The sequence below is a fragment of the Rhincodon typus genome, chromosome 12, assembly GCF_021869965.1.
Source record: "Rhincodon typus isolate 14 chromosome 12, sRhiTyp1.1, whole genome shotgun sequence".
NCBI lineage: Eukaryota > Metazoa > Chordata > Chondrichthyes > Orectolobiformes > Rhincodontidae > Rhincodon > Rhincodon typus.
This window is the reverse complement of record NC_063343.1, coordinates 41,093,725-41,105,352: the sequence shown is the minus strand read 5'-3', so window position 1 is coordinate 41,105,352 and position 11,628 is coordinate 41,093,725. Positions and strand designations below refer to the sequence as shown.

Sequence of the window (11,628 nt, the reverse complement as noted above, 5' to 3'; positions counted from 1 at the left end):
ACTATCTCTGAAATAGTTATATACTGATGAGTTTACAGCATAGATTGTAGATACTTACCATTTTCATTTGAATTTGCTGGAAACAACATTAAAGGCCTCTGGCTACACAAGGGAGGCTTACATTCAAAACTCTTCCTCTGTGCAGAACTCAATGTTACATTTGGTTGAATTGGGGCAGTTTCTGGCACTATCTGGAAAATCTGTGAATGATATATGAAAAAAACGGGAGATACATCATGAATTTAAATATTGATTAAAGCACAACTCTTTCTGGAGATATTAGGGCTTCTAACAGCTTCCCCTACCCTGCCCCCAAACACTCTCCCCTCCATTGATGGCAGTTGGCTCCACAAGTACCAGTCACCACACCTAAGCAGTCATCCTTTGCTGATAAGCCCAGACAGCAAACAGCAAAGACACGAACTTCTATTCAACAGAACAGCAAAGCTCAACACGCCCTCAACCAACATTGCCACACACACATTTCCAACAGCATTCACTGTACAGAAATAAACAATGAAATCTCTGTTAGAGCATTTCTTCTCTAACTGAAAATGAGTCTATGTTCTACACTCCTACCCTTCCCCATCATTGAAAACTAGTCTCCTTGGCAATCATTTAAATTGCATAAGTTGGTTGCTATATACAGATACTTGTCAATGTATTTACTTGTTTACTGTTGCTTTAGCTAATCAAATTTCCATAGAGGAGAACAGCACAATGGTAAGGTATAAATAATCTTAAGATCTAGTCTAATGCTCTGGAGACAAGTTCAAATCTTACCAGTAGAGCCAGGGAAACCTAAATTCAATTAATTACTAATCCTGAAATAAAATACTGGTCCACTAAAGCTGCTAGATTACCACGAACATTCATCTTCAGTGAAGGAAATCTACCTTGTTTACCTGGTGCAATCTATTCATGACTCCAGATTCACCGCAGCATGGTTTACTCTCAACTCCCCTCTGAATAGCCTACCAGCTAAGCTTAATGCAAGTCTGAGTAACAGCATCACCCTTCTGCCCTACGTAGTCATTTCCCAAAATTTATTAGGTCTCTAATTTTTCCCAGTTACAATCAAATGTCCCTGACTTGAAACATTTATTCCGTGTTTCTTTCCACAATGTTCCATGACCAGTTGCATGTTTCCAATATTTTCTGTTTTATTTCAAATTTCCAGAACAAGGAGTATTCTGCTTTACACTAATCATGCAAAGGACATAGGCATACAAGTTAAGTTATGGGAACATCCAGTTTTCTAAGAATAACCATTACTGGGGAAAGTGAGGGCTATACCACTGGGACAGTCAACACCTGAACTGTGTTGGAACTGGTGCTTTAGCAAGCCGTATAAGTAATGAAGTATAGATTGATTTAAACAATGATGGTAAGGCATTGAGCTTGGTTGGATGAACCAAATCAAGGGGTGGAGTCAAAGAAGGAGAGCAAAATAGTAATATGAGAAATGAAGGTCACAGAATGGTAGGAAGGAAGTGAGAGAATAAATTTTAAAATACATTAACATTCAAGACTAGACATTACAAACATAACAGCTGGACTAAAGGCTCCGTATCTGAATGCATGTAGCGTTGAAAAAAAAAATTTTACAGCACACGCTGAATAAATGTGACCTGATAAACATTACAGAGAACTGTTCAGTAGAAGAATCACTCTGCACTCAAAATGGTAATTCTGTTTCTCACACCATAGATGCTCCCAGACCTTTTGAGTTTTAGAACAGCCTCAGAAATAAAAGGATGCCAATTTAAGTTTGAGATGAGGAGGAATTTCTTCTCTCAGAGGGTTGAGTGTATTTGGAACTCCTTGCTACAGAAAGTTGTGGGGTCAGAATCCACAATATTTGGATATATAATTATTATATATATTTAAGACTAAGATATATAGATTCTTGATCAGTAGGGGAATCAAGGGTTATGGGGAAAGGGCATGAATACAGACATGAGGGGTGTCAGATTAGCCATGGCCCTGTTGAATGGTGGAGCAGGATCCAGGGGCTGAACAACCGAGTCCTGTTCCTATTTCTTATGGTCTTATAGTCTTTCTCCAGCATTCTCTGTGTTTGTCACAGATTTCCAGTATTGCTGGATTATGCTTTAATAGAAGCTAAATGATCTAAATGGTACAATTTTAATGATAGAGCAAGAATAGATAGACTTGGGGGAATTCATACACAAATGTTTGAAGGTGGCAGATTTGTATTGGAGCAGTTAATAGTTGTAAAGGATCCTGGATATTATTAAAACGGTCTAGAGAACAAAAGCCACGAAGTTAAGCCGAACATAAATAAGATACTAGCTCAGTCTCAATTAGAATGCCGTGTTTGAAATTGAGTACTATACACAAGAAAGATCATTAAGTTTTGGACAGCATACAGAAGAGATTTACTAAATTAATTTCAGGCATAATTGAAGTTATTAAAGTTATGTAAATAGGCTAGAGAAAAGGGAATTGTTCTCCATTCAGCAAAGAAGGATAAAAGCTTTCTTAATATCATGAAATGTTTAGATAGAGAAAATAAAGAGAAATCTTTATTAAGTGCTTGAACGGTTACTAATAAGAGGATGCAGATTTAAGATGATGGCAAAAGAACCAAAGATGACAAGAGATAAAACTTATTTTTACAACAAGTGGATAGGATTTAGAATGAACTCCCCAACATGGTGGGAGGAACATATCCAATACAAAGCTTTCAAACGTAATTTGGTAAATACAGAGAATAAAATCACAGGCATATTGGAAAAGAACTGAGTGTTGGGCCCAACAGGTTTGCTCTTAGAAAACACTAGTACAGACACAATGGGCCAAACGATCTATTTCTATGAAGTGCTATTCTATTCTATGGTAAAGGACCATGAATATTCGTAAAGCAGTGAATTTGAGTAAAGCATCTGAAACTCTTACCTGTTCGTGGTTTTCTATTAGAATTTCAACAACTATATTCTGGAATTTGATATCCATGATTGCTGCTACAGTTTCCTCCTTTGGTCTAAGCAGAGTTGGTCCAAACACCACACCCAAGTTTGCCACAGTCATCAGATTTTGTTTGTGATTTTTGGACACCCTGGGCAACAAGACAGAATGAACTCACTGACTGAAGACAGACCTACAAAATTATTCTAAAATATTACAATTACTCAAAACAAAACAGAGCTAGCAGCTCAGCTTCCTAAAACATAGTTAAGCAAATTCTGGGAAAGTGCCGCTTTCGTACATTATTAACTAGGTGACAAAGACTAGCTGCTGTACAACAGTTGATCTCTACATATCTTTAAATAAGTCTAGTCTACAGAAGAGTTCCTATAGTCAATATTGGAACCGCTGCTCTCTTTGGTATTTGTATCACAGACAACTGCCTATATGACTTAAGTATAAACTGGATAATAAAAAAGTTATTACCAGTCAAATAATGCACAAACTGCAGATGCTGGAAATTTGAAACGAAAGTAGAAATTATAAGCTCAGTATATCTGGCAGCATCTATGGAGAGACAGAAACAAAGCCAGTCTTTCAAATCTAACATAACTTCTTCAGAGCACATTGTCATATCAGTCTTGAAACATCAGCTCTGTTTCTCTCTCCACAGATGCTGCCAAACCCGCTGACTTTCTCCAGCACTTTGTTTTTATTTCAAAGTTATTATTATCTTAATTATGATTCAACTATAAATAAATTAAAACTCAGATCAAAAGTTATAAAGGATTTTGCAACATAATTATAGGATATAGTATATAAGAGAAGGCAACATGAACATTGCCATTCTCAATAATTGCATAGCCTTGAGGAATACGAAGCTCTAGTGTGTTTACAGTGATCTCCAGCCTCAAGTGCCTGTGGACAATGCATCTTGACTCCCCCAGAGGACTCAACTTTACAGAAGCCAGTTTTCAGCCTATTTGATCATGCCATGTAATATCAAGAAGCAGCCTAGCATATTAGTTTACGTCTATGGCCTTTGGTCCCAATGGTATCCCAGCTGTCGTCCCAACCTCCTGTTTCAGAACTAGCCAGGGCACTAGTTAAGTTGTTAACACACAGACAATTTTCTACTTTGTTGGGCAGATGTCAAAGTCCAACTATTGCCCATAAAAACAGGACAAAACCATCCAGCTAATCACATCCATCAATCCCCTCCACCTCAAGTGATCTGCATACACTGAATAATGAACTGATGGTAGGGATCCTCAATGCTACCAACACCTGGCACTGACTTAGGATCAAGCCCACCAACGTTTACCAGGTTCTGCCAGGGACACTGAGCCGCAGACCTCATTGAAGCCTTGCTTTCAACATGAAAACACAGAATTCAGAGAAGTATGGACAGGGTAGAAATCAAAAGGATGTTTCTCCTTGTGGAGTAATCTAAAATGATGGAGTCACATTTGAAGAATATGATGTCACCCATTATTGATTCATTAAGTTTGAGATGGACAGATTCTTGAATGCGAAGGAGGTTGAAGATTATGGGAAATCAGTAGAATGGTGGTGGTGAGGCCAACATCAGATCAGCCTTGAATGTCATGAATGAGAGAGAGCGAGATTAAAGGGATCTCCTGGCTATTGCATGTCCTTAATTACAAAAATGACGCAACAGCAACAGCCCTTGATAACAGTATTTTGACTGAATGGGCACCAATGAGGAAAGCTCTCAAACAACCAGATTCATACTTAACACAGGAAGATGGTTGTGATTACTGCAAACTAATCATCTCAACCCTCATATCATTGAAGGACAGTATAAGGGTAACAACCACAGTCTAATCATTTTCAGCTGCTGTTACAATAACCTTTCCTCCACTATAAAGTCAGTAGTCAGCATGTTTGCTGCTATTTGCAGTGTTCAGTTCCATCCACAATCCCTCAGATAACAAAGCAGTCCATGTCCACATGTAATAAAAACTCGACAAAATTCAGACATAGTTACGCCATGAGAGTTAAGCAATGACCATCTTAAACGGGAGAAGGACTGAGGCTCCGAAAGCTTGCGTTTTCAAACAAACCTGTTGGACTATAACCTGGTGTCGGGTGATTTCTGACTTTGTCCACCCCAGTCCAACACCGGCACCTCCACATCACAACCCTGGAATAGTTAGTCATTTCCAAAGTTGAGAACAAGACCTCACAGGGGTTCATGGTGGTCTTACCAAATCTGACAATGGAGTGCTAGAGCGGTTGTCTGCCATATCTGTTTAAATCTGTGACCCACTGACTTAAGATGAAGAGAATCAGCCAAGGTGAGACGAAATAATTTTTTTTAAAAATGGGATCCAGGGCATCGAAAAGGAGGATACAGTTGAGCAATCTGGCAGTTGCAGAAATGTCATGATGACCAGAAGGTCAGGCAAGGTTGGGCAATTGAGATATTGAATTTGAAGTTGTACATCAATAGTATGTCAGCATTTTGCAGTGATAGACAAATAAGTCACATTGAGGGTGGAGGTAGGAGAGGGTTAGTGAAGCACGATGTGGGTAAAGACCAGTACGAGAAAGTAATGGGAAATGGCCTTATTTGTGACGGCTACTCTGAAAATGGCAAGACCACATGAGGCAAAAGGGGTGGCTGGGAATATGGACTGGGAAGATTATGTAGAGGGAGAGATTAAGGGTGAATAGGAGGGGGCTAACCTCAAGAGCAACTGGATGATGATGAAATGAGCTGGAGGTCGAAATCTCAAAATATGAGACAATACTTGTGTAGATACTGTGGGACGAAAGCAATGCAGGTAGTTAGTGAGAAATGTGCCATGTGGCATAGTTGGGCAGAAGAAAGCGAACAAGGATTTTAACTGACAGAGGTTCAGAGGGGTAGAACAAGCTAAAATACTCAAATGAGCAAAAAGTAACAGAAGGGTTAGACCAAGGTGTGATTTTCTGATGAGTCACACTGTCACCACAATACCAGAGTAAGGTGTGTGGTGTAAGCAATTGGCAGATAGGAGGCTACAATTAGAGGTCAGTGGCATCACTCCTCGACTAAGTTTTTATTCAATCCACAATATTGATGAATCATCAACAATGAACCCATAGTGACCTTGTGCATGAGTGAAAGCACAATGTGGAGAGAGAAGTGAAGGATGGTGAGATCTGATCTATTGACAAGAACCCACATGGTCAGCATTAGAACAGTTAGGTTGAGTTGGAAGAGGCGGTAATTGGCAAGTTTAGTCCTCTGCTAGCATACTGCTGAGGAAAGTCAGCAAGATAACATTAAACAGCATTTGAGGTTGCTGCGCGTACTGAGAGCAGCGATGATTTTCCTGATTGGCCTTTCAGAATTCCAAAACAGGCAGAGAGGGAACCCATAGGTCACTCAAGAGAGAGGAAAGCTTGGGACAGCAGGAGGAGGTTAGGAAATGTGAGGAGTAGTGAAGAATTGAAGTAGATATTTAGAAAGTAGAGTACCAGAGGGGAGTGAAATGAAAGGAAGAATAAAGGTAGATCAGGCACAAAGAAATTATAGAAAGCTGACTTCAAAAAGGTGTAAAAAGAACTGACTTGCTTCCAGAATGGCAGCCAAAATACACATGTGAATGGACAAGAAAACTCAGGTAACAACAGGCTAACAAACAAGTTATTAGAATGCAAATGATAGTTAATAGGTAACAGATGAAACGATACAAGAGGGCCGAAGGTTAAATTCAGAAGTCATACGGGGAGATAAAGTTGAAAATTTGAGCGTGGAATGAGTTTGACGCTTAACAGAACATTGTTTAAGTTTGAAGAGAGATGGAGCAGGTGAGATAGTTCAGAAGTTACTTCAGGGATACAGCATCAAACGAAGCACTGATGAAAATATTGCATTGGGAATGAACGTCTAAGAAGTGTGCCGAATGAGCAGAATGAGAAGAGCAGAAAGATGATGGAAAAATTGGAGGCCACCTTGGATCAGAAAGCATGAAATATACTTCAAACCAGGACCATGAAATTGCAGCTAGAAACTAAAATGCAGCCAAGAATGGCAGTGGACTCTCAAGGATAGAGATGCATGATGCAGATCTCCCCTGGGAGCTGAATGTCCAGGAGCACCACATTGATCAATTTATTAGAATCTTAAATAATCTAGACCCAACTGTAATAGTATGTCACATGCTGATTAATTTGACAGAGGAACATAATTCCAGATTCGCAAACTTCAATTAGTTTTTTTTATTACTGACTATGTGACCTTCTGCCATCCTTTCACAAAGCTGATATCAAAGTACACTTGTTAATCTACTAAATTGCTGTGCTGATGTTTTACAATTTTGTACAATGCACCTGGTTTTTAAAAAAAATTCTGATCATTGTGTAATGAATCTGATGCAGAAGTATTAACACAAGGGAACTCTTTTCTCCACCTTGAATTTAGTTGAATAAAACAATGAGTGAAAGCAAGGTGACTTGCTGTAAATGAAGTAAACAACAGTTTTTTGTAGCCTTGTTTTGTACCTGCTCATAACATTCCCCATATATTTGCACGTGAAGAAGTATACAATTCATTCCTCTATTTTTCAAAACCAGCATATAAGTTACTATGAAAAGAAATGGTCCCAGATTTTTCTCTCCATTTAACATTGTTTCACTCCACATTGTCCAACATATTGCTTACAGGCCAGAATGCAACCTATCAAGTGTTTGAATACAGCTGGAGTGGTAACATTCCAAATTGAAATAAGTAGAAGTTTCTGCAAAGGGTTGCACCTCCATCACTGCTGCTTCTCTTGAGCAGCAGTCTGCAATTAAAAACAGGGGGAAAAAGGACGTTGGTTGTGGGGGAGAATAGGTAGGAACACGGGCTATTTCTCTGATCTGAACACCACCTTCCAAGGAGTTAAGATGTAAAAATGCATTGGCAATGCCATAGGGAATGGGAATTGGAGGCAGCATGACCTGGGACAGACAAAGTATTAAACAGGGCTGAAGGAAAGCATATCTTGGTAACTTCGTAGCATATTGAATTTCTCCTCAATTATTTTAATCTACAAATCTCTCAGGTGAGGCAGGTGTGAGTGAATGAGAGAGAATGACAGAATCACCTACCAACTTGGTGTAGCCACATAAATTCGTCTTCTACTTGAAGACAGTTCATAAAAAAACTTCATAGTTCTGATTATGAAATAAATTTATGAATACCTTATTGTTCCAACTTTGTTCAGTAGCTTGTTAAATGTGAAAAAAATTGATATATGCTGCTCACAAGAAAAAGGTTGACAAGCATGACTTTATTGGTCCACTCTGTCAAAATTACACAAACCATTACAAACTGGTGGCATAAAATCATGATTTGCCACCTGAGAGGATACAATAGCAAAAGAAGTTACACTCACAACATCATTTTATTATCTTTAATAATTATCTAAAAACGAATGTATGCATTTGTAAAGAAAACATCAGTGAAAATTTTACTGAGACTAAAGCTCTACTTAATCAAATAAAACGAGGAGCTTTGTCTTACTTTGCCAAATGTTTGATTGTTATTTCCAACATGGCTCTGTTCTTTTCTGGCAGCCGATGCACATATTTGTGAATCTCTGACAGTCTCGATTCTGGATGATCCAATTCTAGTAAGAAGTAACAACAGAATTAAAATATTTACATCAACACTAACACTGGTATTTCCACTTAAAAAATACTATAATACTCATTTGTCACTTTAATAGTTCTCAAGTTAGCTGGATTTCAATGCATGGAAACGGTTAATAAATGCAAGCACTCCTCTGAAACAATTAGTTGGATTATTAATTTGCCTAATACTACAGCTCACATAGGTTTCATAAAACTAAATTTTGTCTATGGTTTTATGTCACCATTTAGAAAATATAAAGAACATTGAAATTGTCTGTGGCACGCCTAGAATTGCTAAATGCCATTTATACTCAACAGAAAAGAACAAAGAACAGTATAGCACAGGAACAGGCCCATGGGTCCTCCAAGACTGCACTAACACATGGCATCTTTCTACACTAAAAATCTTTTGTCTCTACACATTCTGCTTCCCTCTATTCCCTGCCTAATCATTTATCTGGCAAGATGCCTCTTAAACGTTGCTATCATGTTTGCTTCTACCACCTCCTCTGGCATTCCATGCACTTACTAATCTCTGTGCAAAAAACTTACCTCTCACATCTCCTTTAAACTTTAACACTTTTACCTTAAACTTTTGTCCCCTAGTAATTGATATTTCCACCCTGGTAAAAAGACTCCAACTATCTATTCTATCCAAGCCTCTCATAATTTTGTAAACTTCTATCAGGTCACCCCACAATGTCTGACATTCAAGTGAAAACAAACCAAGTTTATCCAATCTCTCCTCATAGCTAAAATCTTCCAAACCAGGCAACAGCCTGGTAAACCTGTGAAGAGAGATCAAAAGCTCTGTAAACAGAGTAATTTTCTACCTAGAAATATCTGTCAATGAACAGGGATTAGATGGATGTGTTGATCATGGTTTGCTTTCCATCCAAAGTTGAACAGAGGGTTTGTCAGTTATAGGCAGCAGGCTAGAGTTGTGGCTATGTAGACTGAGCAAATATTCTGGAGCTTTGCTTAATTTCATAAGAATATTTATGCTGGTAGGAGGGGACAGGATCAAGCAATGGGAGGACGTCGTGTCACATAGTCAGCATCACCAAGAACAGCGGGCAAGGTATGGACCCTAGTATATATTTAATATTCTTAAAACAAGAGTAAGTATCTGAGCAGATAATTTAAGAGTAAGCCATAGCAAAGCAGCTCGGCCAAGTCAAATGCTCCTTGTATGTGGAAGGTCAGGGATACTTGCATTGCCCAAGGTGATCACATGTGCACTAAGTTAAAACCGAAAGAACTATGGATGCTGGAAATCAGGAAAGAAAAACAAGACTGCTGGAAAAGCTCAGCAGTTCTGGCAGCTTCTGAGGAAGGATCACTGGACCCAAAATAGTAATTCTGATTTCTCTCCACAAATGCTGCCGGACCTGCTGAGCTTTTCCAGCAATTTCTGGTGCAATAAGTATATTAAGCTGCAGCCACTGAAAATCCTTACTTTTGATCTGAAGTAGCAACTAAACTCACAGTGGAGTATCAGCAAGGCTAAGGTCTTCATGGATAGCATGTACAGCAAAGTGGTGCACAGGAAAAATGGGAGTGGAACACCACCAGACACTGTAAAAGCACCAGGTAGTTGCACAGGAGTTTCCCGGAGCCATCTCTTGTCTAACAGATTTTTTGCTTTTGATACTGCTAGGAGATGATTTCTCAGGGGAATGCAACATGAGGGTTGGGGGAGAAAAGGAACACAAGAGCAATATTGATAGGAGATTCTGTCGGAAAAGGGAACATACACTTTCTGCGGCTGCAGATGTGACACCAGGGTGTTATTTTGCCTCCTTTACTTAGCGCTCGGTTCAAAGAGGTCACTATATAGCTAGAAGATATTCTAAAGGGGGTGGGAGAGCAAAATCGAGGTCATGGTCCACAATGATACCAATGACGTGATGAAAATGAGGAATGAGGATTTGCAAACAGAATAGGGAGCTAGGAATTAAATCATAAGGCCGGACTTCAAAAATAGTAATCACAGGATCACTCCCAGTTCCCAGTGAAAATGAGATCAGGAATAGGAGAACAGAACAAATGACTGTTTGGCTGGAGTTTGTGTAGCAGGGAGGGACTTGGATTCTTGAGTTATTGTGACTGATGCTGGGGAAGACTGGACTATGATATGATGGATGGGTTGCACTTCAGCAGGATTGAAACAAATATCCTCACAGGACCATTCACTACTACAATGGGGGAGAGTTTAAATGACAGTAGCAAAGGGATGGGAGAACGATCAGAGAGACAAAAATGAGGGAAAATATAATGGAAATGTAAGACAGAAAAATAAAAAGTAAAAGTAGAAGCAGTGATGAACAACAAATAACGCTGGAGTACAAAAGGCATGTGTAAAAATGTTATAAAGAGAAGTCTGAGGGTAATACATCTGAAGGCACAGAGCTTTTGCAATAAGGAAGACAAATGAACAGTGTAAATAATTCTCCATGGGTGCAATATAATTGCAATATATATAATGTATATGAAGGCATGACTGAGGATAATCAAGGCTGGGAACGGAACATCCAAGGGTATTCAATCTTTAGGAAGTAAAAGCAAAATGGAAAGGAGGTGGGTAGCATTGTCAGTGTGAGATGAGATCAGTGCAATTGTGAGAAAGGATATTGCCACAGGAAATTTCGATGCGGAATCAGTCTGGGAGGAACTAAAAAACACAGAAAGCAGAAAACATTTGTGGCAGCGATCCATGGGCTACCAGGCAGAAGATACAGAAGCCTGAACAAATGCATGAGCAGGTTCAGGAACAGCTTCTTCCCAGCCATTATTAGATTGATGAATGGACTCTCTAGCCTCAAATAATGCAGATATTGCTAAGGTTGACCTTGCCTAGCACAGATCCTGTGCATGTGTAACCTGTATGCCTTGTCTAAGACTTTTTGATCCTTACATCTTTGCTTACTATGATCTGCTTGTACTGCTCATTAACAAAGCTTTTCACTGTATACTTCACTAAACGTGACAATAAATCAATCAAATCAAAAAGTAGTGGCGAGATTGAGGTTGTCATTAAGCAGGTAATTGGATTTACATGTAACA

General features: G+C 39.0%; 1 protein-coding gene across 1 annotated transcript in view; it reads right to left on the bottom strand.

The window, feature by feature from the left end:
- Positions 1-11,628, bottom strand: part of LOC109915511 (rho GTPase-activating protein 26-like) — a 113,538-nt gene that overhangs the window by 37,594 nt on the left and 64,316 nt on the right. Inside the window, exons 12-14 of the mRNA XM_048603979.1 lie at positions 8,453-8,558; positions 2,923-3,082; positions 59-200 (exon numbers count right to left, since the gene is read on the bottom strand). Coding sequence (XP_048459936.1) covers positions 59-200; positions 2,923-3,082; positions 8,453-8,558 — 408 coding nt within the window. The remainder of the gene's footprint in view (positions 1-58; positions 201-2,922; positions 3,083-8,452; positions 8,559-11,628) is intronic.